This window comes from Lepidochelys kempii, chromosome 3, assembly GCF_965140285.1.
Source record: "Lepidochelys kempii isolate rLepKem1 chromosome 3, rLepKem1.hap1, whole genome shotgun sequence".
NCBI lineage: Eukaryota > Metazoa > Chordata > Testudines > Cheloniidae > Lepidochelys > Lepidochelys kempii.
This window is the reverse complement of record NC_136382.1, coordinates 174,422,969-174,445,619: the sequence shown is the minus strand read 5'-3', so window position 1 is coordinate 174,445,619 and position 22,651 is coordinate 174,422,969. Positions and strand designations below refer to the sequence as shown.

At 40.1% G+C, this 22,651-nt stretch overlaps 2 protein-coding genes across 2 annotated transcripts in view; one reads left to right on the top strand and one right to left on the bottom strand.

The window, feature by feature from the left end:
* PREPL (prolyl endopeptidase like) overlaps positions 1-4,042 on the top strand; it is a 30,696-nt gene extending 26,654 nt beyond the window's left edge. Inside the window, 1 exon segment of the mRNA XM_073339103.2 lies at positions 494-4,042. Coding sequence (XP_073195204.1) covers positions 494-547 — 54 coding nt within the window. The 3' untranslated portion in view covers positions 548-4,042.
* Positions 1,706-22,446, bottom strand: SLC3A1 (solute carrier family 3 member 1). Its single transcript, XM_073339104.2, has 10 exons — positions 21,924-22,446; positions 19,944-20,123; positions 18,065-18,219; positions 12,624-12,749; positions 9,716-9,835; positions 8,588-8,712; positions 8,092-8,290; positions 6,454-6,600; positions 3,112-3,228; positions 1,706-2,286 (listed from the first exon to the last, which is right to left on the bottom strand). Exons 1-10 carry the CDS (start codon positions 22,357-22,359, stop codon positions 1,846-1,848), a joined length of 2,046 nt encoding a protein of 681 aa, XP_073195205.1. The 5' UTR covers positions 22,360-22,446; the 3' UTR covers positions 1,706-1,845.
* Positions 22,447-22,651: the final 205 nt, after the last annotated feature.

Sequence of the window (22,651 nt, the reverse complement as noted above, 5' to 3'; positions counted from 1 at the left end):
CCTTTCATTTGCTCTCGTCAGCCTTCGTGGTTGAGAAAATTACCAAAGAGTTTCTGCAGCTTTAAATTTTGCAAGTTTGGTTTATACTGTGGGGGGCAATTTGTCTTTTAGAAATTCCAGATTTTAAGTGGATTTTTTTTTTTTTTTTTTTAACTCCTAAGCTTTCTGCAAATAGCATTATGGTTTAAGCAAATCAGCTCAAAGCACCTGGTGACACCTCCTTCACGGTTACTGCTGTCCCCTGCCCAATAACATTTTTTTACTGGGAAGCTTTACAGATCCCAGTGGCTGCTTTTTTTCTAAAGAAAATTGAGCAGGAAAATCTGTTTAAATCTCAGATTGCTGCAGGGCAGCATTTAGTGGCACCAGTGGCTATCAGAGTGAATAATGTAAGAAGGGGCCAGAAAAAGGGTGGGAAGAGTTTGACAGAAATTCAAAGGTTTTTTTTAGAATAAGTAGTCTGATTTTTTTAACTAAATTTTCATTGTTTTAGGTTACAAGCCACCTTGCTTTTCTATACAAAGAATTTGGACTTGAGAGAGAATAACTTGAAGTGGTTTACTTAACATGCACAGTTATTTCAGAATTTGTTGAAAGATTTAAAAACAGACTTCTGAAAAAGCTATATCACATACCTGTACATTTAAAAAATGAGCACTCATTCTCCAAAGGAACCAGCTGTAATGGGTCCCTGCTTCCAGTGCAGTTGTGTGAGTTACTGACTTACACATACATACCAGGTGGTAAGTTCCTTCCCTGCTGCATTGGAGGAGCAGCATCTCTATTTTCATTGATAAAATCTTAGCCTTAGTCATAATTCTTCTCTGTTAGTTTTAGTAAAAGTCACTGACAGATCACGGACACTAAACAAAAATTCAGAGCCCATGACCTGTCCATGACTTTTACTAAAAATAATGGGCAGGGGGAGTGACTGACAGGCCAAGCCCCCGCTCCAGAGCTGGCCATGGCTGTGGGACAGGGGAGCATGGCTCCAGCTGCAACCCCTGCCAAAAGCTGTGGGGCTTGGGCACACGGCCCCAGCCCCTGCCAAGCCTGGGACTGGGGCTGCAGTGTCCTGGTTCCAGCCAGCCCCCCCCCCATCCTGAAGCCCTAGAAGTCAAGGAGGTCCAGTGAAGTTGCATAACCCATGACTAGCCTTAATTATGACATGTTCAGTAAGTAAATTTCTCTTCTAGCTGATACTAAACAAACACTTAAATTTGTTACATATTTGCCTTGATCATCTCTCAATTTTCTCTTTCCCCTAAATGAGTTGTTTTAAAACTGACCTGACAACTTATTTGCTTCTAACTATTTCAGACAATTCAGTGCCTGCTACACAAATAGGAAACTTGCAAAACAAGTACTGTGGAGTGTAAACTGCCACAGGATTTGGGGCTGAGTTGTGGCAGTCAGATACAGCCTACAGTAGGGGTACACAGGTACAAAACTCAAGCAGGAAATCTTAAGAGCTTTATACCTTAGGCACAATGCCTCTAGGAGCCCTATAGGCATATGGCTAGTGTTCTGCCCTTGCACAAATACTTATCAGGGATGGCTTTACGGGGGATGATCCTGACCCTTTCTGGTGCCTGTTCACAATCCCTCTGGAAACTCTAGCCTCTGTGGTTGCTGGTTACCCTTAAGTTAAGCACCTTCCGCCATCCGCTCACACCAATAAAAGAGGCCAGACAATTAAGCCACATTAGTTTAGGGGCTGCTGTTCATTTAATACACAAACCAGCAAGTTTAAAAAGCCATTGCCACACTATTCACAGCATTGACTTGAAATCAACACTTCCTGCCTTAAATGCATAAAACAAAATTTCCTACATCCCCTCACGCTTAGCAGTGCATGTAAAGTATATTCAAGGCACTAGAATAACATGCTTTTTCAGCCACAAAACACTTAACTTGGAAAGCTTCCATAGTATGAACTGTCTTCCTTGTTTTATACTCTAGGATAATTCCTTCCCCCTTTTCAGTTTTAATTGTTTTGGTATTTACAACTTTACCAGTGTTGCTAAAATTAGTGCTTAGTCTTATGGTAGCTTCAGATGGAAGCTCAGAAACTAGGGCTTTCAGGTCGATGATTGATTCCTGTCCAAAATTGAGAACCATTATAAAGACTGTGTCTAATCCATCTAATTCCCTCAGATACACAAAAACATTGCTGTCATTCCAAATGTAGCACATCCATCCCCTATGAATGGGCAGCTCATTGTTGCGAAGTAAATTTAGCTCTCGATACAGATTCAGTGTTGAGTTGGGCTGAGTCTTTTGAACCTGTTAAAAAAAAAAAAAAGTCACATCATTTGTAGTACAGAAGTGCTTACCACCTCTAAGATTATCTTCACAGCTTTCTGACTCTCAGCCCCCTCTGCAAATCCTTCCACAGATTCAAGTTGAAGCTATTTGTCCTCAACCTTTGGGGACCTTCACAACTCTGCCTTCTCTCTCCCCATATTGTACACCTTTGCCACTCCACCAACGACGATAGTTGTAGGAGGAGGAGACAAGGCTGTCTCTGCTCCTTCCATTGTGCTTCATACGCTCTTGTCAGCAAAGCATTCCATACCAAGGACTTGATCTTGCTCCCACTGACTTCAGTGCTGCAGAAGTAACCCCCAATGGATTAGTTTCCAGTGCTTTTTCCTTGCTGTTGTTCACTGTTATAGATCAATAATACCTGTACTTGACCTACTTGGTGTAACAGCGACTGCTAAGTTTGTCTTAGACAAAACAACATATCCAAAGCTAGAAATGCATCCATCTTATTTTCCTGCTAAGTTTAACAAAGCCTACTTGTATTAATCTAAATTAAAATGGGGGTGGGTAGATTGCAGATTAATGTTGAAAAATGAAATGAATTAGACTAAAAAAAGTTACCACTGTATTCTTCTGGTTAAATGAAGGCTGGCAAAATAGCCTTTGCTGTTGCAATAAGATTTTTTTTTTTACCAATTTTCTTCCACAGAATTTTTTCTTGGTTTTAGTTTTAACTGCCACATTCCACTAATCAAAACAAATTAGAGCTTCATTTAGCTGAAGCTATTTTGCTAGCATTTTTTTTTTAACCCATATGACTGTGTCCTTAATTTAAATACTTACTTCGACATTTACATTTTGGTAGTCTGGATTAACAGGTAACCAGCTTGTGTTACCCTCACTGAAGCCGGCATGAAGGTTGCCATTCCACTGCATGGGTGACTTCTCTGGAAAGGTCACCTAAAAATAAGAGAGTATTGGGCACCATTCAACAACATCCTTGTTAATGTGCTAAAGAATGATCCAGTTAAACAATCTTTTGCTCAAACTTCTCTCTCATGTCATTATTTCATCTCATAGGGGACTTTAATTGGGTCCTAGACTTGAAGCTTGACAGGAAGTAATTAAAAATCCCACAAGTGCATGGATCATGGAGAGAGAATCAAAAGCTATCACTGAAAGGGGGAGGAAAAACTATGTAATGGATTTGGCACTGGACTGGGTGCTGAAGACCTGTGTTCAATTCCCAGGTCAGATGCCAATTTTCTGTATGACTTCTGGTTACTTATCTACTCTGTGCTTCAGTTCCCCATCTGTGAAATGGGGATAGTACTTGCTTACCCCCACCCAGAAGTAGTGTGAGGACAAAAAGCTATTAATGATTATTAGGTGGTCAGATTTTACAGTAATGAGCCATGTAAATTTTTCGATAGATACAAATACAGTTAGTGGATGTATGGAGTGATCTGATCCTGGAAAGAGATACTGTACTAATATTTGAGTAATCAAAGTTTGTTAAATTTGAAGACTAAGTACCTTATTCAGTAGCATATCAGTGTTTAACTGTTCTACTGTGTGTTATATTTGATAATTATCTGAGCAAATGTAATCTGTCCTGATGAGTGCTTTGTAAATATATTACAGTTTTCAATATATGAGTCCTTTTGTAGAATTCCTTCCTCAAGTGCAAGTAATACTCTTAGAACTCATGGTCTGTAACAGGTAAATGAAAAATGTCAAAACTTGCTTGCAAAACATAAAATTATCTAAAATTTTGGAAAGTGTGACATGTGTGCTTATGTTGCAAAACAAATTATTACAGCTGATCAAGAAAATGGAAGTTTTCACAAAGCTAGCTTTTCAAGTTTTGTTTTGATGAGTTCAAAAAAGACTTTTTCAAAAAAATTTCCTGAATATTTTTCAATATTTTTTTCAAAAATTTTGACTGATTGATTACCTTCTCTAAATTATCAGAAGCTCTAGCAACAGTTGCAATGATTTGATATCATGTTTTTAAAATTTAAAAAAGTTTATTTCACACACACATTTCAGCAATTTCACAAAAAAAGGGGGTGGGCATGTAAAAAAGGCCTCAGTGAAAAGCTGTTAGGAAAATTTTGACCAGCTGTACCACTTTCTTTCCTATGGCAATATAGATATTAGGTGTCTCCTGCTCACATGATCTGACAGGCAGGATAAGCATCAATCCAAGATGTCTGTACCCTGTAATGCTCCCTCACCTTACTCACTTTATCTCCTGGGGCTTCAGTTGTTACTCCTACAGGAATTCTGTGCCACACAATTTTTTTCCCCTGCAGGGAAAAAAATTACTTCTGGTGGAAAGTAACTGCAGTTCTATCTTTTGCCAACAAGGGGCCACTGTGGCACTAGAACAGAGCAGCCAGTTCCCGGCCAGCCCCAGCGACCAAAGAGAAGAGAAAGATCCTGCCTTCTTCACAGCACTGTTTGGGCCACGTCAGGAGACAGGAAATATGGAGAGAGAAAGACAGGGGTTCATAAGGGCTAGTGTGGGAGGACAGACTGGGGCAGGGACTGTATGGGAGTGGAGGTGCAGGAACACATGGAGATTGTGGGGGGGGGGGTGTAGGGCCACTTGGGGGAAGGGGGTTGGCTGAGTGGGGGCACAGAGACATGGGGGGGGCTAGCTGAGGGGGGTGCAGGGACACATGGGGCCAAGGGCAGATGTGCCTGACTGAATGGGAGAAGTTAAGGGTAAGCCAGGGTCTGCATGGGGGAGGCTCTCTAACAATCCTTCTCTGCCCCCCCCCAACCCCTGTTCCATACTTTTCCCACCCATACCCAGCAACCCTCCAAGTTCACACCCAGACTCTATCCTAGCAATTACTTCCCTCAACTCCTCTGGTACCCTTGACTCCCCGAAGCGTTTGCACTGCTTCTGAGGGATGCTGGAAATATGGTTCTGTATTGTCTTTTAAATGACTTATTACTTAGAGTTCTGTATTAGTATGCCTAGTGAGGAATCTATTCATCAAAAAAATTTCCTGAATCTTATTTGTCTATTGTTACAAAAGACATACTTGCTGACAGGTACTTTGAAATAAATTACCAAAATAATTGAAAGTGGGGTGATTATATTATCTTGTTTTGATAAATAAATTTGCAGATTTTTGAAATATTGTGTCCAGAATTTAATTTTTTGGTGCAGAATTCCTCCAGGAGTAAATTTTCATGGCTGCAGAAGTGTACTTCAGAAATGACTACTCCTTTCTCAGAGACCCTGCTCATAAGTCCTGTCTCTGAGGATTAAAGGAAATCTTTCCTTCCCTTCTGTGTCCCAGGGCTCAGAACGGGATGCCGATTGACACCCCAGAGAGAGAGGGGGCTGTGCCAAAGGGTGACACCTTTCTAAGCAGCAGCTTTGTGTTTGCAGCAGACAAGGTCTGGGATCTGTAGTAATAAGCCCTTGAGAAGCTTTGTCAGCATATTTCTGGAAGGAAAGGCAAAGTTTTCCTGAAAAGATTTAACTGCTAGAAGTACTCATTAATCCACTGGACAGGGTCAGGAGAAAAGGTTGGTTTGTCACTGAAACTCCTTGCCTCAACACAGAACTCTTCAGTATCCAAGGCAGACTGCTTTGGTGCCTAGATGTGTATTATCACTATTAGCGACAAGAATGCAATGTGTATTCTATTCTACTACACCCTTTAACATCATATACTTCCTTCAGCCCTGCTGGGGATGGAGGCAGTGGAGCCTACTTTGGGAAGGATAGCCCTACTGTTGCTGTTATCCACATGAGTCCTTGTGCTCAGGTCATCTAGGGCTGGATAACAACTAGCTCTGTGCAGGGGCATGAGAAGATGAAGCTACTCTGGTTCTCCCACACGCTTAATCACTCAGTCAAGGCTAGTCCCACTCAAACCCACTATGGGAGAGAACTAAGAAACCAATAAAGGAGGAACATCTGCCATTCAGAGTGCTCCCACTCAATGCTGACTTTTCATGGAGATGATGATAAATGAGAATCAAGTGGTTGCTCCCCTTTCACTGGGGAAAGTAATTTTAGAAACGACAGCAGTTGGGGATGGAATGAGAAATATATGTGCTTAATTAAACAAAAGTTAGTCTTTTGTTGGAAAATTCTGTGTACTTAGACCTAATAGTGCTCCTTAGGGGATTTGAATTTATAAGTCCTTCACTTACATTTTCAGATGCAATATTTTCCATTCCTATTTCTTCACCATAGTAAGTTGTAGATGTCCCAGGAAGAGTTAAAAGGAGCATATTTATGACATTAGTGTATTCTTTTCCAATCCGAGATGCAATTCGAGAAGTGCTAGGGTCTCCAACCTAAACAAAAATAATATATCAAAATAAAAGAATAAAGGCCCATACTAGGACTAAATACTTCCATATGACATTGGTCTAATACAAGTTCTGTTCATTTACATCAATGTAAACATGGAGTAACTTCATTTAAACTAGTGGAATTGTTCTGCATTTATAAAGGTGTAAGTGAGGATCATCTGGCTCTATGTTTCCTTGTGAAGTGATGTATGTTAAAAGCACTGGGTAGCTAGTAGTCCCAGAGGAAAAGTTTCACATATATTTCTATTGTATTGTCCAAGCACTTACATGCTTTATGATAAGAGTGCTCAGTAGCATAACTGTTTTACTATTGCTTCTCCCCCACCCCCCAAAAAAAAGATGTTGCAGTAGAACGGTAGCAAATCTATTCCATTATCACTGAATGCAGAGGGAGATCTTATCATATTAAGTAAAAGAGGTAGGTTTTTTTAACTATAAACCTCAGGATGCAGATATATTAAGGCATCCTTTGATCATCATATCCATTTTGTATTATCTTTTTTCTTATATTTTCAAAGGTTTTCTACATTAAATCCTATGATGCAAACTATTACGTTTATTGGGCTTCTTTCTTTCACTTCCATATCAAGAGAAAATATTTGAGTATTTTTGTATCAGTACAATTTTCTGCCTGACAACTGAAATCTGGAAATACTGCCAACAGCATGACAGACAGAAGTAAACAATGCAGATATATTAGCATCCCAGCCAACTGTGTCTTCCATTCTAACACAAATACCCTCCGTTACACTTCTCATGTCTTTCTGCCAACGTTTGCTTTGCTGACCACACTTATTCTTTCTGCTGCGTAGTGCTGGTTTTGTCAGGGTAGCATTCATTGCTTATAATAGGAGCAATGGAAGCCTCTCAGCACTTTGGGACTAGGGTGATCCCACTGCACTGGAGGTAGACGTACAAGGAGCCGGCACACTTGGGCAGCTTGGCTTGCACAGCCCAACATGGGGGGAAAGAGAGGCAGGGGTATAACCACTTTATGCACAGTTAAGTAGAGTCAGAGGCCACAATCCCCTATGTAGAAGGTGCATAGGGGCAGAGCCTCTATTTCAGTCCCAGAGCTAAAGCAGCAGACATGGACGTGGTGTGGAGCTGTTTCCAACTTGCCTGAAGGTTTGGAGGTGGATTCTGTCACCTTTCCCAAACCCCACATCATTCCTGTCACAAACCCTGTTTGGCCAGGGAAAGGGGAGTGGAATATTATCTTGAAAGAATAAAACTTTGTGCCTGATGATTATGTTTAAAACTAGGCAAAAATGCTTATCACACTCCTGTAAATATGCTTGGGATGGACAACATGGACCCGCTACAGCCATTGCTGTTGCGTACTGAGAGAACATGGTAGATTCCACAGATACACAGCTACAGTTATTTTGGGCTTGATCTTACTCCAATGAGAGCTTTGCTGTGGGATGTAATAGGAGCAGGAATAGGCCATTTAAATGTCTGAACTCTTACCGCCCAGTTGGGCCATTTTCCTTTGGGCATGTTCTTCATCCACAAAGATACAGTTTCAAAAATACTATTTCCTGAGAGGTTTTCCATGTTAATTAGGTAGAAGTTGAAGGGGAAATCTGATTCTTGGACAAAAGATGTTCCATAATACATCATTGTTGCTTCAATGTTTTCCTGCTGATTGGCTTCAGTTCCCATAAACCTACAAAGGAGCACACAAGTGGGTTCTTTTAAAAAGAAAAATTGAAATTGTGTCCATGCAGAGGTTTATCAGAATTACATGGAATTAGATTGGACCTTGACATATCTAATAATTCAGTATTGTCTTTGAAAAGAATTTGCTTTTCTTTCTATATATTACATACCTATATGTCACTATTAATGGCGGGTATTCCTACAAAAGCATTTTACCATGACAAACCAGTTTATCAACCAGTGAGACTGTGCCTTTAGCATTAGAGGGAAAATTCAATACTGCTATGCTAACAAACTGAGTTACCTGTATCGGCCAGGCTCTGTGCTGAATTTATCCATGGTGTGCCGGAAACTGCGGATGATATCATGCATGCCGACTTGGGTGGTGGTGTAGTCATGATATAGCTCAGAATATGCTGAGATACTCTCCTTGAAGAATAATGTAACACTTTGCATTAGCCCTCCTAATGTTCATTGAATTACATTTTCCAAAGTTTATCAAAAGACAGTACACCACTTCAGATAATGCTTTACCTGAGTCTGTTAGCAAACTAGGGGCATGATAATATTACCTACTCTTTTCTCCTGTTCACCTGAGACTGTGGTGCTGCAAAAAACATACAAGGTAGCCCACGCTCCTGGCATTTCCTTTCCCATGCCCTGAAGCTGGCTTGACTGCAAAGGGGAGAGGGATTGCACCACTCACTGCCCCAAGCCCCTACTCCCTAGAAACAGACTTTGATAAATGAGGCACTGATTCTGCCACCTTTACTCCTGTTTTTGCTCCCTGAGGATTTCAGTGGGACTACTCACAAGGTACCGCTCATTGTGCGTAAAGATAGCAAGTATTGTGGCCCTATGGGTAATATAGTTATTTCAAAATATCTATCTGAACTAGTGAATCATTTAAATAATACATTAATGGCACAGTTTTGGAGCTGTATCTTCATTAGTTATTTATTGCTCTAATGCTGTGCTAGATGAGGGGCTAAATATTTGAGGAACACATCAATCTAAATGAGGAATAATCTATATAACCCAGTTTACACTAGTGATCATGACACACACAGTAGATACTGCTGAATACCACATTCCAGGCAGAAGCAATATAAATGAGATTCTTGTAGTGACTTGCCAAGTCAACAAGATGCACATCTTTCTGTCAACTCAGTAATGTTATTGCATCTCAATGTTGGCATCATCTCCTGACTTTATTGGGCCCCCACTAAAGGCAAGTTCCATAAATAATTAGTCATATACTTCTGAAGCTCATCTGTACACATTTCACTGTAATTTATTGTCAATGCAAAACCTACCAGAAAAAAAAAAAAGAGCGAGTCCCATTAGCAATTCAAAGGGGAAATGTATTAGTGATAAATACATCTCCAAAGACAATAAGGAGCAAACAAATTCAAAACAGAAAATGTGTTACCGGATTGTGGGATTTATTCACTTGAGGTTCATTTCTCAGGTGTGTTGCTTCTAGAAGAAATTTAACAGCATTGATACTAAACCCATCAATGCCTTTGCCAAGCCAAAATTTGATAATATCCTAAAAATAAAATGGAGATAATTCTTGATGAGTAAACCACTTTCCAAATATTAAATTCAATACATTGCACATAATTTATTAAATACATAATACATACTAATAACATTATATAACAATACATCATTTTTAAATTTCAAGTTTTAGTAGGGTTAAAGCTGACCATTTTAGATTGAAGCTACTATCAATGGCTGAGTTTGTCTTACCAAAAAGGAAATATTTGAATTATTTTTCAGCCATAATAGACATAGAGCCATGATTGCTCCAAGCATTCAAGGGGGACAGGGGACAGAAGAAAACCCATACCTCACAGGAAGCCACCTTTAATCTAGTCTATCAAAGAATCTGGGCCTTATAGCAGTTTGTAAATACCTAATCAAGAGGAACAGAGTGTAAAGAAAGCTGATTCTGCTAAGCCCTATGATTGGTGCATACTCATCAAGCCTGCAGACAATGAGAACATATTGATACAAATGTTCGTTGTTCTGCACAGATCTTTTGACACTGGTTTTCTTTTACACAGTAATACTTCGTAAATCTGTTCTCTTTTATTTAACTGATGTGAAAATAATTCAGATTTATTTTCTGGAAAATGAAAAATGATTACCTAAGTTAAGGGTTTTGGATCTGTGATTTCTTTATCAAATTCAGAGTTTAGCTATTATCAGTAAAATTATATTATGCTTGCATAGTTATTTTATTACTATAATTTTAATAGTCCTAAATTTTAACAGATGAGTCCAAAGTTTAATCCCCCTGCAGCAATCTGTGTAACTGTTACTATGTGCCAGACAATATCTTTCAACTAAGTAATAAAAATGCACACAGTGCTGCCATTTATTATTATTACATATACAATACACTTGCACAAGCCAGGACTTTGGTCAAAAATATGATGGAATTCAACTAGTACATGTTAAAGATTCACTGATTTTATTAGTTTAAGACATACTCCATTTTATTGAATTGTTTGTCCCTTTACAGTAATTCTGAAAACAACTGCAGGTAACCATGTCAATAGCCTCGATGGTGATTTCATGCACTGAAAGAGGTCTCAGCTGAGCACTTGTACACATTGTAAAACCCTCTCAATTAGAACCAGCACAAAAACACGGAGGATGGATTGTGCCATGGAGACTGAACTATCTTTATACACAGAGGTTGGTTGTGGAACATTGACAGGGTGTTGGTAAAGCTTGACTGTTGCAGCTTCCCTTGTTTGGTTTCTCCACACAGAACGTAAAAGATTTCATATGGTCACAGAGTAGCTCTGGTCTCCTATTAAGTCACAAAGCACCAGCCTTTTGAAATAGAGCTTCTTTTTAAAACACGAACCTACTGTTTTCTTCTTCCTTAAAATACTGATAGAACTGGTGGTGCTCAGCAGCACTTCTGAAACCTATTAGACTGTTCTAGTGAAGAGTATTTTTCTGCAGACATGCTAAGATGCCCAGTATTGCCAACTCTCATGATTTGAGCACCCCCTCACAATTTGGGGCTATATTTTTTTAATGTTTCATGAAAACACGATGACAGGTGCCAACTCATGATTTTTCCCTAATTCAAAATGGCACCATCTCCTATTACTGTCAGTGGGGCTGAAGCCAGCAAGATGGCTGCTCTTTTCCTATGCTTTATCTGCGCCTAGAAGTCAGGCGGCTCTTAATAAATTTGGCTACCACCTCCAACTATTTTCCATGAGGTTGAAGCCAGGCCCACAGGCAAAACGGCTGCCACTCTGTGATTCAGGGTGCAAGACGGGCCACATGGACTGTTGAGAGCAGCCCAAATGCTGAGAAGTGAAGGAGGGAGTGAGGGGGAGCAGGGCACTGGGGGGCGCAGGAGAAAGATTTGGAAGTTGCAGGTGAATGGGGTACAGAGGACAATGATGGGGTGGGAGATGGAGAGGATAAAGTGGGAGCTCCCCCAGCCTGTGTGGGGTGGGTAAGGGGAGTTCCCTCTGAGCAGCTGGGAGAAGGCAATGATCTCCTGTGTGAACACTTCACAAGCATAGTATTTTGGAAGCTTCAGGAAGAGCTGTCACAATGAAGTGAGACACTCCTCCGATCACAAGATTTTCAGGGCTTGGCATAGCTCTGTGTGAGAGCTTCGGGGCTAAAGAGACAGCCCTGCCCTGCCACTGAGCCCTCCTTTCACATAGGGCCTACAGCAGAGAGAAGGTCCTGGGGCAGCAGGAGGGGGTCGCAGGGAAATGATGCTGCTGGGACCCAGGTAGAGAAGTCCCAGGGCAGCAGGAGGCAGAGACTTTTTTGCTGCTGGGTCAAGACAATTATAACAAATACATGGCAGGTCCTGTGTCTGTCTTAGGACTCAGGAGAAGATGAGTGCTGTCTGCATTTGAGCAGCCAGGGAGAGGTGTACATTTGTGTAAGCCTCACACATAGAAACTAGATCCTAGATATTATCTGTTTAATCCTTTTAAAAGTATAATACAATAATGGTCAGAACACTGCAGACTACAGGCCGTGGTACTGCAATGTAGGTGACCCTTTCAATGGAACGCTGCCTCTTTTTCTTAATTAGAAGGACACTCTTCAAAGATAAGACTATGATACTTGAAGCATTACAATATATGGTTTAGATTTTGCCTAAACAGGTATATTTGTGTTGACACTTCCTTGTCTATATTGTTTGCATAGACACTAATCCTTGAATTGCTTCCCACTGGATTGTCAACTATATGAAGAAATTACGTTCTAAAAATTAAAACAAACATAAAACCCAACCATTTCCTTACTACTGGAATAGCAGCAGTGGATTATATACTTACATGGATTTCTTCTTGCACGGCAGAGTTGCGGAAGTTTAAATCCGGTTGTTCTTTCCCAAACTGGTGAAAATAACATTGCTTTCTCACCTCATCATATTGCCAACTGGAATTCCCATAAACACTCACCTGATCACATAAGTAAATGATGATTATTAATTATTTAAGAAATGATGAGCATTTGCACAGCATTGTAATTTACACAGTGCTTTACAAGCATATAGAAAGGCATGCATCACTTAGTAAATAGTATTCATTTACTATCCATAACAGTTAGTTGGCCTGAAACTGATTAGTCTATTTTCATTGTCCAAAGGAGAGAAATGCAAAAGTAAATATGCAATATAACTATTTAAAATCCAATTTACTGAACATATATGAATGTTACATGAAAAACATTGAAGTCAATGGGAGCTGTATGTGCTCAGTACATCTTCAAATCATGATGACTAAAAAATGGAATTTAATATTACTCTATTTTTTCATTAATAAACGTAAACAGAAAATACCCTCATTTAAATTATATGTTTTTCCTTAACATTAACTTAACAAATTCACATTTCTATACAAGTATAAATCTCATCCACAACTGTAAAACAATTTCCATATATTTCACCTACTCCTACTACTAACTTATTTAACCTGCAAAGACATAACAGCTGCTATATATGATCTTTCATATGCAAATCATCTACACTAGTACACTTCTGCTTATGCCTTGGTATTTATCATCTTTAATAGACGTACTTGTGCTTGGTCAATCTCATATTATTATTGTGATGGGGCAAGGCCAGATGGCTGTAGTAAAGTAATGGGAGACAGATACATTAGCCACAGGCTAAACAAATCCCTGTTACCAGAATAAGCAAATGGCAGCTGCTCCAGGTCAATTAAGACACCTGGGACCAATTAAGATCTTTCCAGAAAGCAGGATGGCTGCTAGGTTGATTGGGACACCTGAATCCAATCAGGAGTTGGCTGAAACTAGTTAAAAGCCCCCCAGTTAGGCAGGTGGGCATGCATATCAGGAGCTGCAGGAGGAAGTTGTGCTGTTGGAGAGACTGAGCAGTACACACCATATCAGGCACAAGGAAGGAGGCCCTGAGGTAGAGTGAAGTGGGTCTTGAGGAAGTGGGGGATGCTGTGGGGAAGTAGCCCAGGAAATTGTACATGTCCTGTTTCTAAAAAGTCTATCTACCATAGCTCATACTATTAGGGTCCATGGGCTGGAGCCCGAAGTAGAGGGCGGGCCTGGTCTCCCCCGCTTTTGGCCCCCTGATTAATCACTGAGACTGGGAGACAACAGAGATTGTGCAAGGGAGAATGGCTTTTCCTCACCTCCCTTGCTGGCTTATGATGAAAATGACTCAGTAGGCTGTGACCCTTGCCTCTAGAGAAAGAAGGGCTACGTGGAGGGTCACAGTGAGCCTCTGAGGCTAGCAAAATCCGCCAGGAACTGCAGGACCCACGGAGACATGGACAGAGCTTTGTCACATTACATAAATATTTATTTGCTCAAATTTTGAAGTTGCTCACCAAACATAATAAAAATCTGCTTAATCCTGGTATAAGACTGTCATTTTTTTCCCAAGCCTAGTATATTTTGTACAAGCAATTTAGGTGCTTCTAAGAATTTCAACAGTAATAAAAAGGACTATTAATAAAATACTAGGGCTGTCAAGCAATTAAAAAAATTAATTGTGATTAATCGCATTGATAAACAATTATAGAGTACCGTTTATTCAAATATTTGTGGATGTTTTGTACATTTTCAAATCTATTTTCATTTACAACACAGAATACAAAGTGTACAGTGCTCACTTTGTATTCATTTTTATTACAAGTATTTGCACTGTAAAAAAACAAAACAAATAGTATTTTTCAATTCATCTCTTACAAGTACTGTAGTGCAATTTTTTTGTCGTGAAAGTGCAACTTACAAATGTAGATTTTTTTTGTTCCATAACTGCACTCAAAAACAATGAAAAACTTCAGAGCCTGCAAGTTCACTCAGTCCTACTTCTTGTTCAGCCAATCGCTCAAACAAGTTCATTTACATCTGCAGTAGATAATGCTGCCCACTTATTGTTTACAATGTCACCTGAAAGTGAGAACAGGCATTCTCATGGCACTGTTGTAGCTGGCATTGCAAGATATTTACATGCCAGGTGCGCTAAAGATTCATATGTCCCTTCAACTTCAACTACCATTCCAGGGAACCATTCCAGTCCATGCTAATGATGCATTCTGCTCGATAACAATCCAAGGCAGTGCGGACCAACACATGTTCATTTGCATTATCTGAGTCAGATGCCACCAACAGAAGGTTGACTTTCATTTTTGGTGGTTCGGGTTCTGTAGTTTCTGCATCAGAATGTTGCTCTTTTAAGACTTCCGAAAGCATGCTCCACACTTCATCCCTCTTAGATTTTGGAAGGTACTTCGGATTCTTAAACTTGGGTTAAGTGCTGTAGCTATCTTTAGAAATCTCACATTGGTACCTTCTTTGCGTTTTATGAAATCTGCAATGGAAGTGTTCTTAAAATGAACAACTTGTGCTAGGTCATCATTCGAGACTGCTGTAACATGAAATATATGGCAGAATGTGGGTAAAACAGAGCAGGGGATATTCAATTCTCCCCCAACGAGTTCAGTCACAAATTTAATTAATGCATTTTTTTTTTTACGAGCATCATCAGCATTGAAGCATGTCCTCTGGAATGGAAGCATGAAGGATCATACGAATGTTTAGCATATCTGGCACATAAATACCTTGCAATGCCAGATACAAAAGTGCCATGCAAATGCATGTTCTCACTTTCTGGTGACATTGTAAATAAGAAAATGGCAGCATTATCTCCTGTAAATGTAAACAAACTTATTTGTCTGAGCAATTGGCTGAACAGGAAGTAGGACTGAGTGGACTTGTAGGCTTTGAAGTTTTACATGGTTACATAACTGAACTCAAAAACAAAACAAATAAACAAATACATTTGTAAGTTGCACTTTCATGACAAAGAGATTGCACTAAAGTACTTGTATGAGGTGAATTGAAAAATACTATTTCTTTTGTTTATAATTTTACAGAGCAAATATTTGTAATAAAAATAATATACATGTTGATTTCAATTACAACACAGAATACAATATATATGCAAATATAGAAAAACGTCCAAAATATTTGATACACTTCAATTGGTATTCTATTGTTTAACAGTGCGATTAAAACTGTGATTAATCACAATTAATTTTTTAATCATGATTGATTTTTTTGAGTTAATCAAGTGAGTTAACTTCAATTAATTGACAATGCTATAAAATACATGATGAGCTTGCAATGTGTTGAGCTGGACTTTTCTTCCTGTTCGTCTGTGACAAAAAGATATGGAGAGAAATGGGAAGCCTTTTTTGTGCCACTAAGTTTTAAACAGACACTGTACAGTTAAACATCATACCTTTTAAAAAAAGTAGTCTTATTTATTATTATTATTGGTGCTAAGAAGCAGCTGTTACACTGCTGTTACTAGTAACAGCTTAGAAAATAAACACTGAAAACAACTGTGAAAAGTAAACTGGATTTTAAATAATTATGTTTCTTAACTTTTTGCATTTCTCTCAGGTTAAACCATGAAAATAAACTAGTCAGTTTCACAGTCAATTTCATTTTCAGTTCATAGAATCATAGAAGATTAGGGTTGGAAGAGACCTCAGGAGGTCATCTAGTCTAATCTGCTGCTCAGAGCAGGATCAACACCAACCAAATCATCCCAGTCAAGGCTTTGTCAAGCTGGGCCTTTAAAACCTCTAAGGATGGAGATTCCACCAGTTCTCATAAACCAGCATAATGCTGGTATGTCTGTGCTATAAATGCTCAAAGGAAGGATTCATGTTTTTTAAAAGCAGGTTTTCACTGAGAATTTTCTTCAGTTTTATGGGAGCATTTCTATTGGCTATTGTTTCTACAAAGCCCCAACTGACATAACAGCCTCTTTTGAAATATCAGCAACAGTGAATATTTGAGAATAATAAAGTCATCAGCTGTATCTGGATTAGATTTGAGACAATGTTCATGGTATTTCTCAAAACTTTCGCTGTGTTATTAAGTTAAAAATAATTATGGCCTAATATGTTAATTTATTGGTTTTTAACTCATTTATTTAGAAGATGCAAGTTCTTATCATATAGTAAATGGTTGGATTTCCAATTAAAACATGGAAAATAAGTAGATAAGCCAATTTCCAGCATCTTGGCCAGATAGGAAGGAAAGCAATAATCCAGCAAAGTGCTGGTTTGTTTTTCTGACATCATAGTTGGCTGGCATAAAGGACTGCTGGGAAGAAGCTCCCCAAATGGAATGCCCATATACTAGGGCTGTCAAATGATTAAAAGAAATAATCACGATAATCATGAGGTTTTAAAAAGTCATGATTCATGGCCATTCTAATCGCACTGTTAATAATAGAATACCAATTTAAATTTATGATAAATATTTTCTACATTGTCAATTACAACACAGAATACAAAGTGTACAGTGCTCATTTTATTTTATTTTTAATACAACAATTTGCACTGTAAAAGAGAAGTTGAAGCATGAAGGGGCATACAAATTTTTAGCATATCTGGCATATAAATACCTTGTGATGCTGGCTACAAGAGTGCTATGTGAATGCCTGATTTCACTTTCAAATGACATTGTAAATAAGCAGGCAGCATTATCTCCCATAAATGTAAACAAATTTGTTTGTCTTCAAGATTGGCTGATCAAGAAGTAGGACTGAGTGGACTTGTAGGCTCTAAAGTTTTACATTGTTTTGTTTTTGAGTGCAGTTATGTGGAAAAAAATAATTCTACGTTTGTAAGTTGCACTTTCATGATAAAGATTGCACTAAAGTACTTGTATGAGGTGAATTGAAAAATACTATTTCTTATCTTTATTACAGTGCAAGTATTTAATCAAAATAATATAAATTGAGCAGTGTACACTTTTATTCTGTGTTGTAATTGGAATCAATATATTTGACAATGTAGAAACACATCATAAATATAAATTGGTATGGGTAAACACTGCAATTAAAACTGCAATTTAAAAAATCTATTAATTTGTTTTGCATTAATCACTTGAGTTAAGTGTGATTAATTGACAGTCCTACCATATACCAAAGTGTATTAGATACAAAATTAAAGGAGAGGAACAAAAATCAAAACAGATTAAAAACATAGGAAATCGAAGAAAAGCAATGCTGCCTCACTGTCTTATTCTAGTATCTTGATTCACATTGTTCAGATGAACTCAAATATACAAGCAGAAGTTACTAATGAAACAAAAGATTTGAGTTTACATGCTGTGTGCAGTAGCTACCACACAATGGTTTCATATTCACAACATTGCTGTGATTTTGCTACTCATTTTCTGATTTGAAGGTGACCCCAAACCTTCTATTTACCCAGTTGTTGGGAGGAGTGATTGTCCCATCAGTGTGTGCACAATCATGCCAGATGTAGTAATCTGCATACTTCCCAGTCCGATTGCGACTCAGCTGAAACCAACTGTGTTTGTCACTTGTGTGGTTTGGTATTAAATCCATTATCACCTTTAAACCTTGCAAATCAAATGTGGGAAAGATTAAATCAAAACAAAACATCTCAAGTCACAAAATGTACAGTATTAACATAGAAGCCAAAACAACACTGGTGGCTTTACAGACATACAATTAAGAGAGGCCGCTGTCCTCAAGGGCTTAGAGTCTAAGACCTAGTCTACATGGAAAAGTTTTGCCAGCATAGCTGTCAGTTAAGGGGGGGGGGCGGGAGGAGCAGAAGAGTCACACCACTGATCAACATAGCTATGTCAGCAAAAGCCCTAGTTTAGATACTATTATATCAGCAAAAAGTCCTTTTTTCAGTATAGGTCATTTAATTTTGGGAACTGGTATAACCTATACTGGTGAAATCCTTTAGAGTGTAGACACTCAGGCCCCATCCTACAGTCACTTATGTATCTGTTTAACTTAGCGCACATGAGCAGTCCCTTTGTAGTTAATGGGACTACTCACCCGTATGAAGTTAAGTGCTTGAATAAATGCTTGTGGGACTGGGATCTAAACAGACAAACAAAGTAGGTCACGACAGGGAAAGAACCCAAGTTTTCCCCATCTTCTTTATTTTATTTTCTAACTCCAGCAAGAATATTATTGCTTATGGATGCAAAGATGGAAGTGACAGCATCTCAGGCTTCAGTCATCAGAAGACTGCTGCAGGGACTAATAAATACAACCTGTCAAAAAGAACAGGGCCTGTCCCACGACATGGAACGTGAAAAGAGTTTCATCCCAAAACACCAGTAGCTATCCTGAGACCTGTGTGGATTTTAGAGGATCTACAGAGTCCATATGCTGTAGTACTGGCTTCCCTCTCCCACTACCTAGCTCCCATCCATGTTGCATAGGCCAAGTTCCACGAAGCCCTAATGGAGAAGCTTCTGCAAGATTGGTAGAAAGGGTTGCAATGCTGCAGTCAGTACTCATCCCTTCAGAACTAGGGTTGCCAGGTGTCCAGTTTTTGACTGGAACAACTGGTTGAAAAGGGACCCTGGTGGCTGGCTGGGCCGTAAAAATTCTAGTTGGTGGCTCAGGCAGGCTCCCTACCTCACTACATGCAGCTCCCGGAAGCGGCAACGCATCCCTCCAGCTCCTAGGCATAGGGGTAGCCACAGAATCTCCATGTGCTGCCCCCGCTGCAAGCACCAGCTCCACGCCTCCCATTGGCTGGAAACCGCAGCCAATGGGAGCTGCAGGGGCAGCACCTGCGTGCGGGGGTGGCACACAGAGCCGGAGGGACATGCCAGCCTTCCCAGGAGCCACCTGAGGTAAACACCGCCCAGAGCCCACACCCCCTCCTATTCCCCAACTCCCTGCCCCACCCAAGCCCCCTCCCAGAGCCTGCACCCTGTCCAGCATCCTAACCCCGTGCCTGAGCCCCCTCCCACACGCCAAACCCCTTGGCCCCAGCCTAGACCCCCCCCTGCAGCCTAAACCCCTCATTTCTGGCCCCACCCTGGAACCAGCACCCCCAGCCAGAGCCCTCACCCCCTCCTGCACCCCAACCCCCTGTGAGTGAGGGTAGGGGAGAGCAAGCGACGGAGGGAGGAAGGATGGAGGGAGTGGAGGACAGGGTCTCAAGGAAGGGGCAGGGGCAAGGGTGTCCGTTTTTCTGCGATTAGAAAGTTGGCAACCCTATTAAAAGAAGAAAAGTACATCTGCATTCCATGTGTGAGCAGTGCATTTTGGGGAGGGCGGGGGGGGGGAGGCCATAGCTCAAGTTTACCTTTTTCATGTATAGCTGCAATCAGATTTTCGAAATCACTCATCGTTCCAAACATAGCATCAACGTCCTGGAAGTCTTCAACTCCATACCCAAAGTCTTTTAAGGGCGACTTATAAACAGAAGTAATCCAGATCGTTTTTATATTTAAATACACGATATGATCCAGTTTTTCTTGAATACCTGTAAATAAAGAGAGTCTGTTTTGCAAGGACAAAAACAACATGTCTGTGGCAGCATTGTCATTTCTGTTGAAATTAAGTTTCCCACACCTGGAAGATGTTGAGGTTAATAAAATGTATGTATTATGTATTTTTCATTTTCAAGGAATGTGAGTTAATCCACACAACCACCCTGAGAAGCAGGGAAGTGTGATTTAAATGAAAAAGCCCTAGGCTTCACCTCCAGTTAGATAGAAGACATTCTCTTTTAACCTATTATCAGGGGGTAGCCGTGTTTGTCTGTATCCACAAAAACAATGAGGAGTCCAGTGGCACCTTAAAGGCTAAGAGATTTATTTGCACATAAGCTTCCGTGGGTAAAAAACCCACTTCTTCTTTTAACCTGTACTTTTTCTCTACTACTCACTCTAATTCTCTCTCCAGTCCAGGGATCTCAAACTCAAATCACAACGAGGGCCACATGAGGACTAGTACATTGGCCCACGGGTCACATCACTGAAACCTTTTCATACAACGATACAAAAGTATAGTAAAAAATGAAGAGTAATATAGTATGCTATTAAAAGTCAATGTATTCACTTTTTAAAAACTGTAATGCGAAGAGGGGTTTTAATAAAATATAAACCCTCAGTAATGCACCTCCCTCAAACGACAAAACACGCATTTACTTTTAAAATTACTTTGGTTAAAGCCGTTCCCCCCCATTCCCACTCCACCCCTTCTATGAGGCCCTGCCCCTGCCCCGCCTCTTCCCACCCCCAATTCCAACCCCTTCCCCAAATCCCTGACCTGGCCCCGCCTCTTCTCTACCTCCTCCCCTCAGCATGCCACGTCCCCACTCCTCCCCCTCGCTCCTGGAAACTCTAAGTGCTGCCAAACAGCCGTTTGGCAGCGGGAAGCGCTGGGAGGTAGGCGGAGGAGCGGGGATGCGGTGCACTTGGGGAGGGGGCCAAGGGGAGTTTGGCAGGCCACAGGAAATAACTCCACGGGCTGCATTCGGCCTGCAGGCCACGTGTTTGAGACCCCTGCTCCAGTCCCTAAATCACACCAGTCTCCCTCCTCTTAAATCAAAATTAATCTATGTTCATGGCATATTACAAATATTATCCACTTATAGAAACACACTCTTCTTCACTTCCTGATAGAAGATATGATGGTCTAGTACCTGTTGTATATACTTTTTATTTTTTTTGTCTTTTACTATCCATTTCTTGTAGTAAAATCTGTGAGTCAACTGAGTTCTTAATATTTGGCACCATCCATGTAGTATCAGATACACTTGTACTGAGTCTCCCTAAAGGCTCAAAAATAGCATTTCTTCCCCTACTCTTTCGTTTGTTAATGGCTTCTTTTCCCCGCAGATTTTTTATGGAGCAAAATCCAAAATGGCAATTAATTGATTGTCCAATAAAACATTGGGTTCCAAACACTCCCCAAATTTTGGTGGGAAATTCTAATCCAAATTGCAGTTTTGCCGCTGTTCTCTCTCTTTTTCTCTCTGATGGGCCAAATCAAAACCCCAGCTCTGAACAGTGGCATACTTTGGGGAGGTTTTAACTTTGATAAAGGTTTAGATTCTACAACTTGAGCCCTTCCTAATTAGATGGTTAATGATAATCACAGTTCTGGCTACCTGTGGATTATTAGCTAACTTGTGATCCCATCTGTCTCTAATCAGGTTGCTGCCTCTATTGTTAATACACTTCTTAGGGAGTGAGAGATTGTGGTAACAGAAATATATATAATACATACAGCTTCATGCAACCAAGGACTGAAAGTCACAAAAATGTAGAGCACCCACCTTTCAGATCACCATTCCCATCCTTGTTGGTGTCCTTAAACGAACGTGGGTAGATCTGATAAATGGGACTAGCTTGCCACCAGCTCAGGCACTTTGGCGACACGGCAACAATTGCAATTGTAGCCCCCACAAGCACTGGTGTAGATGCAATTATGAGCCAGAAGAGGATCTCTCTGGTGACTCTGTACCGTGCCTGACGTGAGAATTTAAGCAAGACTTCCTTAGGCATTCCTGCAAAGGGCTTCAAAACTTCACAGTCCTGGCTCTGCACAGCTGCTGAGCTGATGCCGACAGTGCATGTTTCTGGTATCTCCTCTTGGAGGCTGGCATTGCATTCCTTTTCATTAAGCACCTCATTTTGAGCAAATCCTTTGTTTTCTATACCTCCTTTCTCACTCAGCTCAACAGAGAAGTTTTTACTTTCCTCTTCAGCCATTTTTATTCAGAACATCTTGTCCTTGTGAGAAGTCTTGCTGAAGCTAGGAGAGGTGGCAACATACCTTTGTTCAGTGAAACGGGAAGCAAAGTAATTAGCCTGTGGTTTATAAATAAACCTGACTGACCCGTCAAAGTACAATGAGGATGAAAAGGACAAAGTGCTCCTATTCTTTTGCATAATAGATGTCTTCAGCTAAATGGCAAACTATTGCAAAGAAGCATGGTCATAGCCTAGTTCTATTAGGATACAGATTTATTTCTTATGCTAACTGATCAAAGTTGTGTCTTCA

What these genes read in the sequence shown, in the direction of transcription:
- SLC3A1 (XM_073339104.2), bottom strand. Translation starts at nt 22,359, where the DNA reads ATGGCTGAAGAGGAAAGTAAAAACTTCTCTGTTGAGCTGAGTGAGAAA. An exon ending in TGCAGCTATACATGAAAAAG is followed by an intron (nt 18,220 to 19,943) that starts GTAAACTTGAGC and finishes TTGATTTGCAAG; the next exon opens with GTTTAAAGGTGATAATGGAT. An exon ending in TCACTCCTCCCAACAACTGG is followed by an intron (nt 12,750 to 18,064) that starts GTAAATAGAAGG and finishes TTATGTGATCAG; the next exon opens with GTGAGTGTTTATGGGAATTC.